Below are 16,573 nucleotides of genomic sequence, written 5' to 3'. Positions count from 1 at the left end.
AAATCCCGTCCAACATATTCAAATTCAATCATTTATTGCTACATACATGCAATTGAACACAATTCTGCAAAGCCAGTTATATTTGGAATGTTGGAAATCCTGAGGGGAATTTTTCATGGGGGTTTAAGAGGGAAATTACATCCAAACTTACACCGATTTGTGTACCTATTTTGCTGATGTCAATTGTGTAGAATCAGTGAAGTACAGCAAACGCAGCAGCCATTTGGCCCATTGTGCCTCTGCTTACATTTCTTATTAGCATATACTGGATCATAAAAATGGGCTTAAATCAGTGTAAACAATCAGGGCCTGAGGGAAGCACAGAACTCAAGCCATATTTCTTTAGGAATAAAAATTCAAGTTTGAAGCCATCTAATCATTAGTCATGGACATTAGGCACAGCTTGTTTAAGAACCTGCAATCAGGGAAGCTTCCCAATTTTTAATGTCACACATGCTGATGCCAAAAAAATGCTTTCAAAGAAACAAAACACAGGGCAGGTCTCAGTGAGGGTGAATGAAAGAAAGAGCTACAAGAAAATATCAGAACCAAGGCTTTATTTGCTTCTGTGTCTAAAATTCTAGGAATAATTTTGAACCCTTTCTGAGCCAGTGTAGTCACAGGAAATCAGACTAAGGACGGAGCCATGAGAATGAGCCAAGACGCTGTATATTTTCACCCAGAGACACATGTAATCAGACCATTAAGTAAATACATTGTAGACATTTTCAAAGTCTTCCTCAGTCAAATAAGACGGTGAAGGTTTCTGAGGAATTTTGGAAGTATGGTCATTAAGCTCGTGCGCATTTCCTCGCTATTTTACATCAGGTATCTACTTTATGCCCTGGTTACACATGCAATATACAGGAAAGTCGACCCATTTGTTCCTAAACTCTTTCATTATGTATTCTGTTTAAACCACAAGCTTCCGTTCTTGTTTAATTAATTTGTTTACAACTACTAATTTGATGTTTTAGATGATGTTTTTACAACATGGGAATGTGAGGATCTCTTTAATGCTGACTGTAGCGAAGGAACTCAACTTGCTACATGAGCTTCCAAGAGGCAGCCTGTGTGTGAATGGGATCCTTTTGGGATATCATGCTGTAGTGTAGCCTGAGGCCACTTATCTCCATGAAAACCATTATACTATAAATATTGGCTGCAATGGAAGGCAGTGGTTTATCCAATGGACCAGAAACTTTAAAAAAAAGTGTCTTTCATTATACCCTCACACAATATTTACTCAAGCTGTTTTTTTTCACTTTTGTGCCGGCAATAAACAGGTTATGTGGTATCATCAGCCAGTAATCCTTGTTTTATTGTTCACTGGTGTCACCCACAGAAGTCTGTTGCCCTTCCGCCGGTCATTCTAATGTCAATTATAAACAATAATGAATACTATTTGCTTACAAAAGATGGTTTTTTAGCTAATAACATTTGTTTTCTTTAGGTCCATGGTAATAGTATCTTAATTATACATAATTTGATATATTTGATGTCACAACTCACTCAATGCCCTAGGATTCATTCCTCCAAGAAAATATGTAGAATAAGGCTGTCTCTGATAGCAAAGTATAAGGGAACAGAGAGCTGCAGCAGTTGTGGAAATCAGTGCCTCAGTCACCAGCAGCTACTGTTGCTGGAGCTGGGTTCTGAAAGCTATCCTTTACCTTTTTCACCCAATAAGACAGCTTTGCTCATGTAGTTTGGTGCTCTGGTCATGGCTAATGAATAACAATGAGGCAATCAAACAAACCATGAAGAATGGAGGTAAAAAGATTTAATAACCAGTTAATTAAAAGCTTTGTGAAAAATAATTGCAATTCTGCTATAAAGATGGATCATCAATTTCTGGTAGACATTTTCAAAGTCTTCCCTAGTCAAATAAGAAGGTGAAGGTTTCCGGAAATCTGTGAAGAAGGGCATAAAGAGGCAGGGAGCGCTACGGTGATCTGCCTTTAATTAATCATGGCTACATCATGGGCCAGAGTTTTCTGATCTAGCACCTAGGTATATTGGATTGCCTAGGCACAGTGAATGGAAGAAATCCAAATGGGCAGGATCATATTTCAAACAGGGGGTCCTCCATGGATTTTCCATCCTTCTAAACTGAAGGGTGGGGCTGCTTTCCTTACTGGCAAATCATTTTCCTTTATTTGTTGCATCTACATATTCCAATAAGCCCAAGAATAGGTACAGAAACAGGAAAATTTACTCCATAATATCTCAGCAAACATATGATTTTGTTGAACCAAATAGACTAATTCACTAGTATCAGCCCAGATTCTATTATGGCGATCAATGTTTTCAGTGAATTCATCTACTAATACTAGAAACATTGCCATTGTCTGAATCTAACCCAGATTCTCATTGTTTGTCTTAATTCAGTGCTTTCCAAACTTTTTCCTACTGTGGCCCCATTTTGAAGCTTGAAAATTGCTGTGACCTCAAAGTAAGAGCAGGGGTGTGTGGCAGGTGGTAGAGTTCAGAGTGGGAGGCGGGCATTTCAAACCTCTCAGCTGCAGCGTCCAGGCCACACTCACACCAAGCCAACCATACATGCATTTCCTGGTCAAATTGAATCCTCCTTGATATATTTATATATATATAGCTGTAGGTGGGGTGGGTAAGGGTTGTGAGAGTGGAGGGGGGGGAGGTTGTGAGAACAGGGTAAGTAGAACTGTGGGAAGGGGGTGTGGGGCTGGAGAGCAAGCAACAATGTTTTTTTCACATACCATTTTTCAGGCTTTGTTGGAGGCAGTAATCAGCCTCCAAGCGGATTTCATTAGGCCACGCCCACCAGGCCAAGGCAAGAAAAAAAATCAAGAAAATATGACATACGTATGTCAAGGGGCCTTGGAGCCAATCTCAGGCATAATCCATCTGAGTCTCCTCTCCACAGTCACCATTGCTGCCACAGAGGAGGGAGCTCACCACCCCAGTTGCTCATCCCATGACTCCACTGGGGGTTGTGACCCACAGTTTGGGAACCCCTGTCTTAAATCTTGAGAAAAATGTAGTCTGTTGTAAAGTCAGTGCAAAACCTTATCTGAAAGTACCATTGAAACCAATACCCTTCTACTAAAGAATAAAGAGAGCCCCATATAGCAACAGTGATTAAATTCTTCACAATTATCACTGACTTCAAGGCAATCCAAAAACCAGTGAGATAACAATCATAACATCTGACATCCACATACTGGAGGTCTATCTAATGTCTGATCGTGCATGCAGTCTGAACTTTTATCTACTGTCAGCTTTTTCACTGTCCACAGTATTAGCATGACAGTTGGATCATTATCTCTGTACTGCAGGACTCAAGAGCAGAAGTATTCTGGAGGTAAACTGCTGTAGTTATACTCAACCTAGTGGTTGAGTAAACCTCTTATGCCGCATAACAATCAATGGTAATCTCCTGTTTGAGAATTTTAACCTATTTAGTACCAGCCTTGAAAGAAGTTATAGAATATCTGCTCTATTTTGGTCAGGTTTGCTAGTAATTTATGGTGCTCTATTATTCAATGCTGCCAAGTAAGGTTATTTAATGCAGGGATGAATTTGCCATATCCTGAGACTCTTTCATTGCTGCTCTCTTGTCTGCACTACTTTTGGAACTGGCAATTATTAAGAAATGGCTTTGCTGAAATTCTTTTATGAGTAAATTTAGAAAGGCAGCAATCTCTATCTCATTACAAAAAGAGTGCTGACTCAAGTTCCAACTTGTAACATGCTTTCAATGTTCTTTTGATTAAACTTTTGAGGATTTATGTAGTTTTGATTTTAATTTTCACATGCAGCAAATGTTCTCAAAACTATTTAATAAGCTAAATTTGTTCAGAATGGTTCACTCTCCTCGTGATAACTGTTAGATACTGGGTTTTTATATTTGTTACTGCTGGATTATGAGTACTCTAATCTAATTGGGTCCCTGCCAAACCAATTCTACATAAGAGCTATTGTATCATTTTTATCATCAGATCTGTTAAGCCTGTCTCTAATTAAGAATCACTGTTCTGCTCTGATACTGATCAAAGACTGGCCTCTTCAAGGGATATTGACTATTTCTTTTAGAGCTATTGATACCTAAACGTCTGAATGGTTTAGCACCTGTGTGCTTATCTAAAGGAATTTCAATAAGTGTGATCAATTTCTGCTAGAAGACTCGACCTTATTGCAGTCTTAATTGTACACCTCCCAAGTGCAGACAAAAGTCAGGTGTGTGCTTTCTGCTCATCAGTTGAAATCGATTTGATTTTAAGTCAATACTCACGTAAATTTCGGCCCCATAAAACCCATCCTGGTACACAACTCTGCAACAAAAAAAGGAAGCATCATGAATTATCTTTTGTATATGTGATTATAAAACATCTCCCATTAAACCTGGATATAATGAACAAGTAACTGAGATTTTTATATTTGGTTTTCAACCTGTTGTAGATGTGATAAACCAACAACACTCATTTTGGCAGCTCTTGACTAGCAAAAGACATTCTCCAGGCTGTGCAGGAACTTGTGCTCTATGGTTACAGTGCACAATAGGGCAGATTTGAGGTTTTCATACAAAAGTCACAGCTTAAATCCTTAACGCCTAAAGGTACTTTTTAATCATGGCTTTTCCTCCCCCCAAAAAATCCTTTAAATCTCGAGTAGGTTTCGCTAACTCACAGCTATGCGGCTCACTGGAGGAATTTGCAGTAGCATGATGCCTTGCCAGTTGGAGAGGAATATAAAGTGCTCCCCATCTTGAATTAGAGGATTGATGGCATTCAAACTGCCTTGACTTTCTGGCTGGATGAGTATCCCTGCTGGTAAATTCGTACTTCTACAGACTGAGGATTTGCTTTATGCAGCTTGATGTTTCAGACCAGTGTAGAAGGGATGAGATGTGTGCCAAGAACAAGGTTAAAATATAGCTCACTGTGTACGACAGGAATTATATACATAACACTCATTTACTAATAACAAATTGTTGACCGAAAGCTGAACGACTAGGACATTGTGCTAGGAATATATTATTTGGGGAGCTCAGCTACTAACGGTTTTCTTTACAGATGTTCTTACATTTTTGATTATATATGAAGCATCAATAATAAATATCAGATGATCTTAAGAAGTTTGACGGAGCCGAAGTGCATTTGCAGTTCTTTTTATCCCCTGGTGACAGCTGATTTTTAAAAAACCTTAGTCTAGTTTTCATTTCAGAAGATATGATGCGAGATTCACAAACCTAATAAGAATTTTTCCATACGTGGATTGATAATTTTTTTTCAGAGCATTGTATAATTTAATTTATCAGGAAAAAAAGACAGGAATAATCATCTCAAACAATAATGTTGTGCTTCAAAAGTAGTTTAACTACAAGAGACAACTATGTTTTTATCACACGATCAGTGGAATCCAATCTGACTCAAAAGGTGGAATTTTACACAAAATTCTAGAGGAACATAGGAGTAGGCCATTCAGCCCCTCCAGTCTGTTCCATATTCAATTAGAACATGACTAATATGTATCTCAACTTTATTTTCTTACCTTTGCTCCAAAAGAGTTCCAGATTTATGCTACTTATTTAAAAAAAGTATTTCTTGGTTTCACACTTGACCGGCTGAGCTCTAATTTTAAGACCATGCCCCCTTTTCCTCCATCAAAGGATTCCTCCGACAAAGAAAGTAGTGCCTCTGTATATACCTGACCAAATCCATTAATCATTTTGTAAACCTGAAATACATCACCCCTAACCACAAGGGAATACAAGTGAACTATACCATCTGTCCACAAAATTCAAAACTTTGAAAGAACTTCATTTTAGTGAATCTGTGGTATATCACATTCGAGGTCAGTCTATCATTCCAGAGGCGTGGCATCCAGAACTGAACATACTATCACAGAAGGGACCACCAAACTAAGTGTAATCCTCAAGCTAGGATAAGCAATTCTCTATTCCTTCATCCAAGTTATTAATTGTAGAAGATGAAGGGTGATCTAATTGAGGTGTTTAGGATGATTAATGAATCTCAAAGGACTTCTTGTTTGTCCCCATATGGTAAGTACCCACAAAGCATAGAGGGCACAGTTGATAGGTCGATAGAAAGAAACTATTTGCTCTGGTGATATAGTCCAAAATGACAGGGCATAACCTTAAAAATCGTTAGGTCATTCAGGGACCAGGAAGAATTTGGGCACAAAAAGGATAGTGGAAATTGGGAACTGTCTTCTCCAAGAAGCTGTTGAAGCAATGTCAACTGGAAATGTCAGAACTGAGATTGATAGAGCTTATTATGCAAGGGTATTAATGCTTATGGAATCAAGTTAGGTAGATGAAGTTAAGATATAAATCATCCATGATCTAAATGAATGGTGGAAGAAGCTTGAGAAGCTGCATGGCCTATTCCTGTTTCTAGTTTCTATGATCCTAGTAATGTGCATGGAGAAAAGCTGAGGCTGCGGTAAAGATTTCTGGGGAATACCATTTGTTCCATCCTGCCAATCAGTGAATGGTCCCTTTTTCCCTTCTCTGTCTTCTACCTCCCAACCAATCATTAATCCATGTAATAATCAGAAACTGAACTGGACTAGCCATATAAATACTGTGTCTACAAGAGTAGGACAGAGGCTAGGAATCGTGCGACAAGTAACCCACATCCTGACTCCCCAAAGCCTTCCAACCTTTACAAGGCACAAGTCAGGAGTGTGATGGAATACTCCCCACTTGCCTGGATGAATGCAGCTCGCACAACACTCAAGAAGCAGGACAAAGCAGCCCGCTTGATTGGTACCACATCCATAAACATTCACTCCCTCCACCACCAATGCCCAGTAGCAGCAGTGTGTACCATTTACATGATGCACTGCAGGAATTCACCAAAGTTCCTTCGACAGCACCTTCCAAACCCACGACCACTACCATCTAGAAGGACAAGGACAGCAGATAGATGGGAACATCACCACTTGGAAGTTCCTCTCTAAGTCACTCACCATCCTGACTTGGAAATATATTGCAGTTCCTTCACTGTCACCAGGTCAAAATCCTTGAACTCACTTCCTAACAACACTGTGGGTGTCCCTACACCACATGGACTGCAGTGATCCAAGAAGGCAGCTCACCACCACCTTCTCAAGGGCAACTAGGGATGGGCAATAAGTGCTGGCCCTGCCAGAGAAGCCCACATCCCATGAATGAATTGAAAAAAAAAGGTTACTTTCAAATCCATGGATTTTCATTTTTGATAAGCATAAGGTAATTAGCAAATGACTTGTGCAAGTCTAAAGAGTCAACATCTAGAAACACTCTCCTATCCATATGACCTCTGTAAAAGGTTCCACTAGATCAGACACGATCTACCCTTCACATATCGTCCAATTCCTCAGTCATTCTGCCTCCAATGATAGATACCACTAACTTCCCCTTAACTGATGCTAACAGGACTGTAGCTACCTGCCTGCTCCCTTATTCTTAAATATTGAGTGACATTCACAAGTTTCTAACCGAAAGGCACAATTTCTGAATGGAGACAACTTTGGAAGGTTGTGACTAATTTCTTCACCTATCTGTTTCCACCTGGGTGGAAATCAAAAGCTCCTGAAAACTTATATATCTTATCTATTTTCTCCATTATAATTTTTATTTACTTATATTAAATCCACTAAGTCCCGCTCCTTGATATTTTTCAATTCCATTGTACTATTGCAATGACGTGCTTTTCTTCCACTAGAAAAGATCTTGTCCATTATATTCTCACCTAGCTCCTGTCTTTGCCAATTTCCATTTCTTAAAGATTTATAAAACGTTTTTCTGTTAGCTTTGACATCCCTTGGAAGTTTTTCATATTCCCTTCTCACAGCTTTATTACTTTCTTTGTATCCCTTTGTTGCTTTTAATAGCCCTCCAAGTCTGCTGCATTTCCACTTCACCTTGTATTTGTGTAAGCCTTTTTTCTGTTTAGCCTGTCAAGCCTGTCAAATTACTCAGTATGTGCAACAACAACTCGTCCACAGAGTGAAAGCAAATTTCCAGCTCTCGGAGGACAGTGCTGATGCTTCAGCCATAGGATCCAAACAACTAGATTACCAGTTTACTGATTACATGGAGCTGACCTGGTGGGAATAGTTGGACACATTTTAATTTGCATCTTGCAAGTAAGTCATATCTAAATCAACGAGAATAAGTATTTCATTGATTACAAGTTAAACTGTTCACTAACTGAGTTTATAAAGAGACTAAATCAATTTTGAAGTATTGTAATCATGCATCCAGATATCTAATGGCACCTTGAAAAGGCTCATTAATGTATATATTCCTCCATTTTATAATAGTCATGATAAAGTTAGAAATGAAGCACAGTGAGCAAACTGGCTTCATAACTTGTACCTGCTTTTCTGCTAATACAAAAACAGGATGAAAACAATTAAACTAATATGTACGACCTCCACTCTAGGATAATGGATATTTCTGTTTTTGAACTGATAATTAGTACCATTCAGGGCAGATGCGGTTGGGAGGTGGGGGGGGGGGTGTTGGGGAAAGAGGAAAATAATTAGCCACATTTGTGGTGAAAAATAGGAACTTCAAATATAAATTGAGGACAAATAATTTTCCTATTAAAAATCCTTAATTAAAATGCAATCCAATTATGCATCTCTGCTGCATAAAACAAGTAATCTTTCAAAAGCAAATTTGCCCACTATATCACACATTAACCAGGTTGTAGTAGCTCACTTCCACTTTGTTACAGCATCATTTGAAGCATTTTTGTACCAGTTTTTTAAAACTTGTAATAACATTTATTTCTTCTATCTTTTTTTTAAATTAGGAAGGCTGTCCTCGAAAGGTTGTACAGCTCTGAATGGCCACAAAAATAGGGAAAGTGAACTGTTCTAGCAACTAAATTATGGGGAACTTAACTACAGGGCCTAGCACTAGGTTAATGAATGGAGTGGAGAGAAGGAAGGTTTCTTTGTATTCAACGTAGCAAAATTGAAGCCCAATTTTTGGTAAATGGGGTTTACAATTTCACCACACTTAGTGTGCCATGGAAACCATTCCCCAAAGATGTGTCAAATTTCCCATTCCGTTTTACCACTTCAAAGTCAATGCGCTTACACAGGCAAGAGCAGAACAACGCTAGAGTGGATGTTCAAATCAAATACTTGCTATTTACAGAAATTGTCTGTAATCTATTGTAAATTACTCGCTGGTGAAACAGCATAAAGCAAGATAACACTATCCCCATGTCATCAAAGCACAAATACAGATATATAGCACGACATGTCATGGCTGGCGACACTATATCCTAATGCTACACAAAATAGCAAAGGAGCAAATGGAAAATTAATCTTAGCACAAACAAAACAAGCCCAAAACAGCTATCACTGCAAATCTATTAATCCATATACATTGAAGGAAATTAAGTTCCTTGCAATGGGCACTTGATAATAGGCCATAAAATGAAAAGATCTGCCAAGTCTAAAACACTGCCAGTTTTGTGCTGATACTTACGCTCCATACGTGGGGATTGGTGGGGGTGGGGGTGCAGCGCGGAAGGTGTTATAAACAGCGCGACCTCGCCCCCGTAAATGAGCTCCTCTGTAGGCCACAGCTGCTCCAGCTCCGGGATATGGAAAACCAGTCACTAGAGACAGAGAGGAAAATCAGGTTTACTAGATTGCCTTGCATTCATTACAGCTCAATTAGATGCTAAATTGATTAAGTGTTTCATATGAGCACTCATTTGATTGATCTCATTATGCACCATATTGCTCACAAACATGTAAAACATTCCTTACAAAATGTTTCTTCAAAGTTGCATCTCTCTAATGCTGCTCAGGTGCTGAGTAATTCAGCAAAGTGCCTTACAGGCTAGTGGAAAGTCAATGAACACCAAAGAGCAGGGGGAAAAGGCACAAAAAAAAAAGGTTGAGAGGAGGGCTGGAAGTATGGGGTGGGGGTTCGCAGAGGCTTTTGGTGTTATTTAGAAGGAGGGAGGGTATGAGGTACAGCTGCTGGAGAGGGGCTATGGGCTGAAGGAGTAGCTAGTGATGGTGAAGTGGGGAAAAAGAAGTAGGCTGGTGTCAAGAGGATATATGCAGAGCTGGAGAAAACTGCTGAGGCAATGAAAGATTCTAAGATGAGGACAAGGCCCCTCAGGTCAATTCACTGGGGAATGGAGGGAGAGCCAGTAGAAATGTTAAAGATCAGGATGAGTTTTATTTTGTGAATAGTGAAGGTCAGCAAGGTGAATATTAGAGAAAGTGACCTTGAAAAGATAAAGATATGAATCAATTGTGGAAAGGCAGATGTGATAAGGAAATGGAAGAAAGTGGTTGCAAAAGTAGAGGAAATTTGGGTAGGGTAAACACTGAGCTCGGGGTTGAACAATGCAACAAGGCTCCATGCCTCTGCACTCAACCTAAGGTCAGGAAGGTCCATGGAGTTGAGGCTGGGGATGAGTAGCTACAATTCAAGTGGTAAAATTATGTATACCATCTGCTTATGTTGTTTACACTGATGCTATACAATAAGGGAGAGTGAAATATAATTTGTGCACAACATTAAAGTTTTAAACATTTTGCTATTCATTTAAGATGATCTAAGCTCTGTGATGCTCAGTTGCTTCAAGTGTTGGTAAGTGCAGCAAATCTTGTTGATGGCTAGAGTGATTAATCTCTGGTGCAGACACTCTTTAACTACCTTTTGCTACCTTCACCGACAGAAGTAAGTTGCTGATTGAAGATACTTTACTGCCAAGTTTAGCAACTTCATAGTTGAATTAACTCCAATGCAGCAGCTCAGCTCATTGCTACCTTTTTCAGAAAGCTCATTAGCAAGGCCTTTAACATGACATTTTAAAACAAAACAAAACAAATTTCACTCCTGTTAGGTGGAAGGCAGGAAGGATCAGAAATAGAAAAAATAGGCAGGTTCAATATATCTCTGGGTTACTCCTAGTTTTAATGCCCATCTGCCATTGAGGCTCTCCAACAGACTGAGCAGCTGGGAACCAACATAACCATTCGAAGGTCTTGCAAAATTAACTTTTAGGGACATGATTGGATGCTTTTTGTGAATGAGAAATTTTTCAGAGTCGGGTGTTTTTAATGAAAGTGAAATCTGAGTGTACCTCCTATCACACACCTGGCATGTATTGGTATGTTTGTAAAATTGATGAATTGCACAGTATTTACAACAGTGCTGAGAAGAGCCCTTTTCAAATCTTCAGGCCCATAGAATTAAGCAGAAGTAATTAACGAATAAGGAATAAAAGCAGACAAGAACATCAGCCTGGGTTTCATGGGCCAGATTGTCAGGAATAGAAATGGCCCAGGTGCTGTAACTTGAATACTCTGCTGCAGGCACAACAGTTATTAAGCACCCATAATAACAGACTAGTGTAATGAAGGAAACAAAATCCCAATTCTGCATGTTAATGAAAGCATTCAGCCCAGCCCAAGTCGCTGAGAGCCCTCCAGTTTATCTTTATAGAACATAACGAAAAATGAGACCTCTGACAAGAGTGAGTGTGCTTTCACTGATAAGGTATAATTCACTGAAGGAAAAAAATACGAATGGTTCAACAGTGTGGGCTGCATTTCTGAACATGTATAATTCTGAACTCAGTGGTGATTAATGAATAGAAGATGAGGCTGATCTTTCATATGCATGGAAGACCTCAACACACTGAAGGTCACCAAAGCAAAATCCTGCCACTTGTTCTGTCATTTAAAATCGAACTTGTTCTATTATTTCCAATGCATGATAGTTCATTTCACTTCAGTGGAAATAAAAATTGTCAGATGAAAAATAGAGAAACTTGGGTAGCGCAATGTATTACACACTGTCCTTTCACCTGTGAGACCTGAGTTCAAATTCAGCCCAGACTGATGCAATTAAGTCTCTGTTTTTTGCCTAAACGTATCCAAAGTCACATGAGCTTGGGTCGTCACAATCAAGCTCTTCCTGCCTACGAGGTCAAAGCTTTATTTGACATTCTCACTAAGAGGCCACAGTATGGTTTTGTAAGAGCCCTCCTTCTGAAAGAAGGGGAGGCTGAGGTAAATTGTTGCAGTTGAGCTTTATTGTGTATCTAACATGTCATATCTACGATGCAGACCACTATGGTCGGAATTTTCCAACCCCCTCATTGTGGGTTTCCCTGCGGCAGGGCTGGCGAGCCATTGAAATCTTCAGTCATGCTGGCAGGACCGGAAGACCCTGGCGGCATGAGGGGCTGGAAAATTCTGGCCAATGTGTCTGAAATAATGGGGGCAGGTTTTGCGTAACTGACATTGATAGCAATGAAAAGAAAAATTATCTGGTATCTATTGCTGGGCACTGGACCCACAGCACTGGCTTTACACTCCAACAGTCAGTTGAAAAGTACCCCTCTAACTCACCATGGTTTTCTGGATCTACGCTTCGATACAAAGTGTTCAATATTTTTTTTATTGAGAATGGCCTCAATCATAATCTAATAATGTTTACAATATGAGGCCTTTGTGTAAACTCTATTTTAAAATACCTTCTTGGACGGCCTATACTCTCAATTATCAGATCTAGAAAATTCCAGTCTGTGACTTCAGAATGGAAGATATTTTGGAACTATAGCGAGGACATCTCCTTTGAGTCCTACTTCCAGTAAAATCATAAATGCATTCTTTTAGACTGTTTATAGAATTTCATTTGAAATAGTAACCAGAGGAAATCTATCACCTAGGCACTATAGTGGGGAGGCGATGGTGTAGTGGTATTGTCACTGGACTAGTAATCCAGAGACCCAGGGTAATGCTCTGGGGACCTGGGTCTGAAACCCGCCATGGCAGATGGTAGAATTTGAATTCAATTTTTTTTAAAAATCTAGAATTAAAAGTCCAATGGTGACCATGAAACCATTGTCGATTGTTGTAAAAACCCATCTGGTTCACAAATCTGTCGTCCTTGCCTGATCTCCAGATCCACAGTCCTGTGGTTGATTCTTAAATGCCCTCTGAAATGGCCTAGCAAGCCACTCAGTTGTAACAAACTGCTACAAAGACACAAAAAAGAAATGAAACCAGACGGACCACCCGGCATCGACCTAGACACTGGAAACGACAACAGCAATCGCAGCCCTGTCGACCCTGTGAAGTCTTCCTTACTAACATCTGGGGGCTAGTGCCAAAATTGGGAGAGCTGTCCCACAGACTAGTCACAAATATAGTCATCCACACGGAATCATATCTTACAGATAACGTCCCAGACTCCACCATCACCATCCCTGGGTATGTCCTGTCCCACCAGCAGGACAGACCCAGCAGTAGTGGCGGCATAGTGGTATACAGTCAGAAGGGCGTTGCCCTGGGAGTCCTCAACATCCACTCCGGACCCCATGAAGTCTCGTGGTATCAGGTCAAACATGGGCAAGGAAATCTCCTGCTGATTATCATGTACCACCCCCACTCAGCTGATGAATCAGTACTCCTCCATGTTGAACACCACTTGGAGGAAGCACTGAGGGTGGCAAGGGCACAGAATGTTGTCTGGGTGGGGGACTTCAATGTCCATCACCAAGAGTGGCTCGGTAGCACCACTACTGATCGAGCTGGCTGAGTCCCAAATGACATCACTGCTAGATTGGGTCTGTGGCAGGTGGTGAGGGAACCAACAATAGGGAAAACCATACTTGACCTCATCCTCACCAACCTGCCTGCCACAGATGCATCTGTTCATGACAGTATTGGTAGGAATGACCACTGCGCAGTCATTGTGGAGACGCAGTCCTGCCTTCACACTGAGGATACTCTCCATCGTGTTGTGTGGCACTACCACCTTGCTAAATGGGATAGATTTCAAACAGATCTAGCAACTCGAGACTGGGCATCTATGAGGCGCTGTGGGCCATCAGCAGCAGCAGAATTGTATCAACCACAATCTGTAACCTCATGGCCTGGCATATCCCCCACTCTGCCATTACCATCAAGCCAGGGGATCAACCCTGGTTCAATGAAGAGTGCAGGAGTGCATACCAGGAGCAATACCAGGCATACCTAAAAATGAGGTGTCAACCTGGTGATCTATAAAACAGGGCTACTTGCGTGCCAAACAGCATAAGCAGCAAGTGATAGACAGAGTTAAGCGATCCCACAACAAACGGATCAGATCTAAGCTCTGCAGTCCTGCCACATCCAGTCATTAATGGTGATAGACAATTAAATAACTCACTGAAGGAGGTGGCTCCACAAATATCCACATCCTCAATGATGGAGGAGCTCAGCACAGCAGTACAAAAGATAAGGCTGAAGCATTCACAACAACCTTCAGTCAGAAATATCAAGTGGACGATCCATCTCTGCCTCCTCTGGAGGTCCCCAGCCTCATAGATGCCAGTCTTCAGCCAATTCGAATCAGTCCACGTGATATCAAGCAACAGCTGAAGGCACTGGATACTGCAAGACTATGGGTCCTGAAAACATTCCAGCAATAGTACTGAAGACTTGTGCTCCAGAGCTTGCCGTGCCCCTAGCCAAACTGTTCCAGTATAGCTACAACACTGGCATGTTCCCAGCTATGTGGAAAATTCCCAGGTATGTCCTGTACACACAAAGCAGGACAAATCCAACCTGGCCAATTACCGCCCCATCCGTCTACTCTTGATCATCAGTAAAGCAATGGAAGGGGTCATCAACAGTGCTACCAAGTGGCACTTGCTTAGCAACAAGCTGCTCACTGATGCCCAGTTTGGGTTCCGCCAGGGCCACTCAGTTCCTGACCTAGTTACTGCCTTGGTTCAAACATGGACAAAAGAGCTGAGCTCCCGAGGTGAGGTGAGAGTGAATGCCCTTGACATCCAGGCAGCATTTGATCGAGTGTGGCATCAAGGAGCCCCATCAAAACTGGAGTCAATGGGAATCAGGGGGAAAACTCTCTGCCGGCTGGAGTCATGCCTAGCACAAAAGAAAATGGCTGTGGTTGTTGGAGGTCAGTCATCTCAGCTCCAGGACATCACTGCAGCTGTTCCTCAGGTTAGTGTCCTAGGCCCAACCGTCCTCAGCTGTTTCATCAATGACCTTCCTTCCTTCATAAAGAAGTGGGGATGTTCACTGATGAATGTTCAGCACCATTTACAATTTCTCAGATACTGAAGCAGTTCATGTCCAAATGCAGCAGGACCTGGACAATATCCAGGCTTGGGCTGACAAGTGGCAAGTAACATTCGCGCCCCACACAGTGTCAGGCAATGACCATCTCCAAAAAGAGAGAATCCGACCGTCACCCCATGATTTTAATGGCATTACCATCACTGAATCCCCCACTATCAATATCCTGGAGGTTACCATTGATCAGAAACTGAACTGGACTAGTCATATAAATACTGTGACTACAAGAGCAGGACAGAGGCTAGGAATCGTGTGGCGAATAACTTGCCTCCTGACTCCCCAAAGCCTGTTCACCATCTACAAGTCACAAGTCAGGAACGTGATGAAATATTTCTCACTTGCCTGGATGAGTGCAACTCCCAAAACACTGAAGAAGCTTGACACCACCCAAGACAAAACAGCCCGCTTGATTGGTACCACATCCACAAACATTCACTCCCTCCACCACCGATACAGAGTAGCAGCAGTGTGTACCATCTACAAAATGCACTGCAAGAATTCACCAAGGCTCCTTACACAACACCTTCCAAACCCACGACCGTTACCACCTAGAAGGACAAGGGCAGCAGATGGATGAGAACACCACCACCTGGAAGTACCCCTCCAGGTCACTCACCATCCTTACTTGGGAATATATCGTTGTACTTTCACTGTCACTGGGTCAAAATCCTGGAACTCCCTTCCTAATAGCACTGCGGGTGTACCTACACCACATGGACTGCAGCGGTTCAAGAAGGCAGCTCACCACCACCTTCTCAAGGGCAATTGGGATGGACAATAAATGCTGGCCCAGTCAGCGAAGCCCACATCCCGTGAATTAATAAAAAAAAAAATTGGTCAAGGTCCACAATGACATCTCACCGAAATAACCAACTGATAGCCTTTAGGGCAAACTCCATAATCTAGGGTCACATTTGGGCACCAAAAATGCTATAAGTTGCACTAATGGTTGGAGTATAAGGATCTAGCGAGCGTACCACTAAACTACCTTCTTGCCATAGGAACACTCTTCCTCAGCCACAGAGGGCAACAAGACAGCCCACACGGAGAAAGAAGTGCCAAGGAGATGAGTACGATGTTCGTTCACCCTACAAGAAATGATTCAGAGTAGCAGTAACCACTGATCAACGCAACTGCTGAACCAACCAACTGCAGTTGAACATGAAGCAAAGGGAGATAAGAATGAAACCATACCGAAATGCCAGTCCAACCTGCAAGCCATACAGTAAGAACCTGAACAAATAACTATGACTCCTCCGACAGAATGGCAAATGAGATATGATATGATAAGACCTCCAAGACCACCTGAATCTATAAACTCAGGATTGAAGGGGGGAGATGGGGTAGTGATAAAAAGTAATATAAATGCATGAGACTGATAATATAAGACATGAAGTAAGCTAATGTAACTTCATATACATTGGATAAAGACTTGGTGGAAGAT

At 41.3% G+C, this 16,573-nt stretch overlaps 1 protein-coding gene across 2 annotated transcripts in view; it reads right to left on the bottom strand.

The window, feature by feature from the left end:
• rbfox3a (RNA binding fox-1 homolog 3a) overlaps nucleotides 1-16,573 on the bottom strand; it is a 161,357-nt gene that overhangs the window by 26,956 nt on the left and 117,828 nt on the right. For both annotated transcript variants that reach the window (XM_041217114.1, XM_041217115.1), the window contains exons 7-8: nucleotides 9,497-9,629; nucleotides 4,274-4,313 (exon numbers count right to left, since the gene is read on the bottom strand). In XM_041217114.1, coding sequence (XP_041073048.1) covers nucleotides 4,274-4,313; nucleotides 9,497-9,629 — 173 coding nt within the window. The remainder of the gene's footprint in view (nucleotides 1-4,273; nucleotides 4,314-9,496; nucleotides 9,630-16,573) is intronic.

The sequence above is a fragment of the Carcharodon carcharias genome, chromosome 22, assembly GCF_017639515.1.
Source record: "Carcharodon carcharias isolate sCarCar2 chromosome 22, sCarCar2.pri, whole genome shotgun sequence".
Taxonomy (NCBI): Eukaryota; Metazoa; Chordata; class Chondrichthyes; order Lamniformes; family Lamnidae; genus Carcharodon; species Carcharodon carcharias.
This window is presented reverse-complemented; position numbering and strand designations above follow the sequence as displayed.